Source organism: Limulus polyphemus, unplaced genomic scaffold (genome assembly GCF_000517525.1).
Source record: "Limulus polyphemus unplaced genomic scaffold, Limulus_polyphemus-2.1.2 Scaffold421, whole genome shotgun sequence".
Lineage (NCBI taxonomy): Eukaryota > Metazoa > Arthropoda > Merostomata > Xiphosura > Limulidae > Limulus > Limulus polyphemus.
In genome coordinates this window covers 235406-240149 of record NW_013666031.1, presented here as the reverse complement: position 1 = coordinate 240149, position 4744 = coordinate 235406, and the positions used below count along the sequence as shown (strand labels likewise).

At 35.8% G+C, this 4744-nt stretch overlaps 1 protein-coding gene across 2 annotated transcripts in view; it reads left to right on the top strand.

Annotated features, from left to right (window-relative positions):
• The window catches only part of LOC106458149 (S-adenosylmethionine synthase-like), a 47565-nt gene that overhangs the window by 4470 nt on the left and 38351 nt on the right, over window positions 1-4744 (top strand). For both annotated transcript variants that reach the window (XM_013917610.2, XM_022384297.1), the window contains exons 2-3: window positions 688-765; window positions 1614-1736. In XM_013917610.2, coding sequence (XP_013773064.2) covers window positions 688-765; window positions 1614-1736 — 201 coding nt within the window. The remainder of the gene's footprint in view (window positions 1-687; window positions 766-1613; window positions 1737-4744) is intronic.

Here is a 4744-nt window from a genome sequence, read left to right as displayed (position 1 = left end):
AATTGGTTTAGTTAATAAAAAAAAAAGAAGTGTTCCGAGCAACAAAAACTGACGCTCGCTGAAAGTCGGGGATTCAGAGAACAATAGGGGTTAATAACAGGCATAGCTTGAGAAATGGATTTCTGGGGAAGGTGAGGGTTTTGAAAACAATAAGGGTTAGGGTTTGAGAAGTTGGAGCTACGCATTGAAAGTTGAAAGTAAAACTTGAATGTTCTGTTGTTGATAAGTGTAATAAATGTCAATTTTGTTTTTGTTTCTAATTTTTGTGTATGTTGTGTTTGGGGGGGGGGGCAAGGGGAGAATCCGGTCCCAGTTGACACCCGGCCCCTGCCAAAGCTTAGTGACTGGGTACCCGGACCCAGTATTTGGCCAAATTTTACTGCCTGTGCATACCTACTTATTTTGATTCAGTTTTACACTGAACCATAATCAAATACTAAGTTACTTTTTATCGTAAAATCCTATTCATACATTATCTATTAAGAATCTTAAAGGTGAGTTAATTGGTGAAACTACTTTAAGTGTTTTTGAGGTTGAAAATGTTAATTACAGGATTTATTCATTTTCTATCAGCCTTAAATATAGTTCAAATAGGAAAATGATATACTGTAATCCAGCTCTTGTAAGAAATTAAATAATGAAAGTTGAAGTGTATTTGTACAAGATTTTTGTTTTTTATTCTTACAGATAAGATGTGTGACCAAATCAGTGATGCTATACTGGATGCACACTTAACTGAGGATCCTGATGCTAAAGTAGCTTGTGGTAAGGGAGACTTATTATTATACTTTATTAAATAATAGAGCAAGGTAATTGATATAATAGATTACCTATGAGTATTTATTGGTGCCATTTCATGAAAACAATCAACTAATAATAACTGGTGTTTAAAATTGTTACTATTTACTGCATGCTGTTTTATACAAGGATGTAGAAAGGCAAAATGTAATTGATGAAAATCTTCAACACAGGTAAGTATTATTAATTAGTTTTTCTTTTTGTTTATAAAGAAACATCACAATGAGATGTTTTTTTCATATATTCCAAGCTGTGAATTCCTACAAATATCACATATAAAATTTGATATTTTATTTGCTAGAGCTGCATAATCTGTAGAAAGCTATGAAGTTTCAAACCATTTTGTCCAATATTTTTTCCAAATGCAATAACACACCATAGAGCAAGTGCATTAAATTGATGCACCCAGATGCAGAGGTAACTTTTTTTATTAAAGATATCGAGGCTGGTACGCATAGATTTTATTATATTTCAGTTTTGTTTCTCACATAAATTTTACACTAAAGTGTTTACTTGATATTTTTATGTAGGAAATGAATATTTAGGCATAGAAATAAGGTAGTTAAAAATCAGGTTCTAAAAATATTTTTTGTTTGGAAAATATCAGCAGTATTTCATGGCATGAAATATATTTATGATTAAAGATCATCATGACATACCCTAAGAAACAAAACAAACTGCTAGATCAAACTGTATAAAACATATAACTTTGACTGAAAGTTAAGTAAGATCTAGATTTTAGAGTAATAATAAATATAATATTTTTTGTGTTGATAGTGAGTATAGTGATGTATGTGTGTTTTTTTTTTTCTCAGAAACTGCATCCAAAACTGGTATGATCATGGTGTTTGGAGAAATTACTTCAAAGGCTCACATTAATTATCATGAAGTTGTAAGAGAAACTGTGAAAAAGATTGGTTATGACTCTAGTTCAAAAGGTAAATAGAACCTAAGAAATCTATCTAATATTTTCAGCACTTAAATCATGCACAGTATGAATGGTATTATACATGTTTGACTTACTGTGCATTTGTTACATGTATGTGTAGTTATTCCATCAGCCAAGTACTGCCAAAAAATACTAATTGGTCTTAAATTGAAAATATGAGACTGTGTAATATTCAGTTAACTAGAAATGTTTGGAAACTACATTTTCTGAAAATGTTCTGCAGACAATAATTTAAACACTAACAGCAAATTAAACTAATGGCAATATTGAATAAATAAAACACTGTCTTGATTCACAGACAGTGAAAGAGAAAAAAACTACTTGCTGGATTCTATTTTGCTTAATGACCTACTGACTGCTAGAATTGTTAGAGAATCTTTATTTACATTGAGTAAATAAACATTTATTGGATAATTTCAATATTCTGTATTAAAGATTGCAGCTGACCACTGGGGAAGAGAGGAAAGTGGGGGAGCACGTTGGCCTCTAGACTTTCTTTGGCTCCTACTGGAAGACATGGTGCTATTACTCGTCATGTGTCCTGACCTCCCACTTCAGCTCCTCATTCTATTGGTAACCAGAATAGATGTTGTCCTTATCCAAGAGGCACCTCTGCTAGAGCGGACCATTGCCATGGCATTGGTGACTACCCTATGCCAGTGGGGTCTGTATTAGAGCAGTTACAATATTTTCTGGACATCTGGATTTTCTTCACCACAGATCTATGAGTACTCCAGGTTGTGGCATTGAGGTCAGTTATTCAATTCACATCTCCACCTCTATTATCCTCCCAGCTTGTGGTATTTCCACCCCAACAGATTCTCTGAGTGTGGACCTTCATTCCAGGGCTGTCAAAGAGTTGTTGGACAAAGGGGTGGTAAAGAGAGTCAATCCCGTTCTTCTGTGATTTTATTCCCATTTATTTATTGTGCCCAAGAAGACAGGAGATTGGCATCCAATCATCAATCTTTCTCATTTCAACTAATTCTAAGATCCTCCCAGGTTCACTATGGGTCCGTTTTCAACCTACGTTGGAATTTTTCGCCAGATCTGTGGAGGACCAAGTTTGATGTTGCTCGATGCCTATCTCCGTATTCCCATAGCAGAGTCATCTCGCCACTGTCTACCTTTCATGCACAAGGGTCAGGTTCTGCAGTTCAGAGCTCTGCCCGTTCTCTCAGCATCTACACCATATGTCTTCTGCAGAGTCATACAAGCTTTTTCTCATCACCTTCATTTTGTGCACACACCATTATATGAATGACTGATTACTTCTGGCACCATCTTGTCAGTTGGTGGAACAACACACCCAGATTCTCATTCAGTAGCCACCAAGGCTGGCTTACTTATCAGAGCTAAGAAATCCATTCTCACCGACTCAATACATTGTCCATCTGGGTATCTTTTTCAATATACATATTTAAGTTTGGCTCAACTGACTCCCATCTGGCTCCATGCTATGGAACAGGCAGTCAGGCTCTTACTCACGTCTCCTTCATCTATTGTGTGGATGGTTCTCTCTCTTTTGGGGATGTGGGCATTTCTTGAATCTATAATTCCTTTGGGATGAGCACACATGCAATCCCTTCAGTGGTCACTGCACAACCAATGGATAAGGAACTGCAATCCACTGGATCATCCAGTTTCCTTATTCAGGAGCAACATTTCAAATGGTGGTTGGATTGGAACAGCACTACAATAGATGTTCTTATACCACCCCCCTCATCCCGAGATTCATCTCTTCACAGATGCCTCACTTCAGGGATGAAGTGCGTATATCAATGATCTGGAATTCCAGGGTCTATGGACGGATGACGAATCTTCCTTCCACATAAATATTTTAGAACTTCTTTCTAACCATTGTGCAATGGCTCAAGGTCTAGCTGTATTGAAGGGAAAATTGTCGTGATTCATTCTGACAATTCCATGGTTATATGTTATATTTCCTGTCAAGGGGGAACATGTTCTCAGGACCTTTGTTTTTGAACTTTGGATATTCTCTACTTTGCTCACTCCCATCATATCAGCCTCTTAGCTTACCATGTTCCGGGAGTGATCAATTTAATAGCAGATCATCTGTCTCTGCTCAACAAATTCTCCAGACCAAATGGATCCTACATTGTGAGTTTTTTCTGTGGATTTGCTCTAAGTTCAGGACTCCGGTGATCAATGCATTTGCAACTCATTGGAACTCTCAACTACAGGCATTTTGGCCCGGTACCTCATCCTTGGGCTTTGGTGATAGATGCATTCAGTCAAGACCTCTATGCCTTCACCCCTATTTGTCTGTTACCCAGAGTTCTGGTTATAATTTGATCCACTCCTTGTTGATTGTGCTGTTGGTAGTCCCGGATTGACTGACCCAACCATAGTTTCCTTTTCTTCAGTACCTTCAAGAGTGCCCATCTCTGCCACTTCTTCTTTGGCCATCTTTGTTAACTCTCTCAAAATAGGGTCGGTCAATTTGACCAAGTCACGTGACCTTTTGTACTAGTTTAAAGTTGATATAAATTTAATACTTATAACTCTCAATATATTGGGTATATCTTCACAAAATTTGGCAGTCTTTCAGTTAATATTATAAGTCTTTCACAAACAAAAAGTCATTTCTTAGTGAAGTATTTTTAATAAAATAATGATTTGTCCATGAACATATTGAGTATTTGTTTTGAATAGTCCATGTACAAAGTAATTTTCATGTTTAAAATTAAAAATACTTTTCGTCATCTCAAAAATCTCAAATTTCTTTTGTGTAATCCCTAAAACCTCCTAAATGCATTTCAAACGTTTTTATTTCACTAAATAATTATAGTTTATATGTTATTTTCTCTACCCTATCTCAAAGCGGTATCGGTCAATTCCACCAACCTCGTAATCAACAAAAAATTGAAATAAACCTAAATTAACCTTCTTTTCTTTCTAGAATGAATTCAAATTGTTACATGAAACTCCATTTGTTTATCCTAAGTAGCTTAAGTTCATAACATTATACATCTA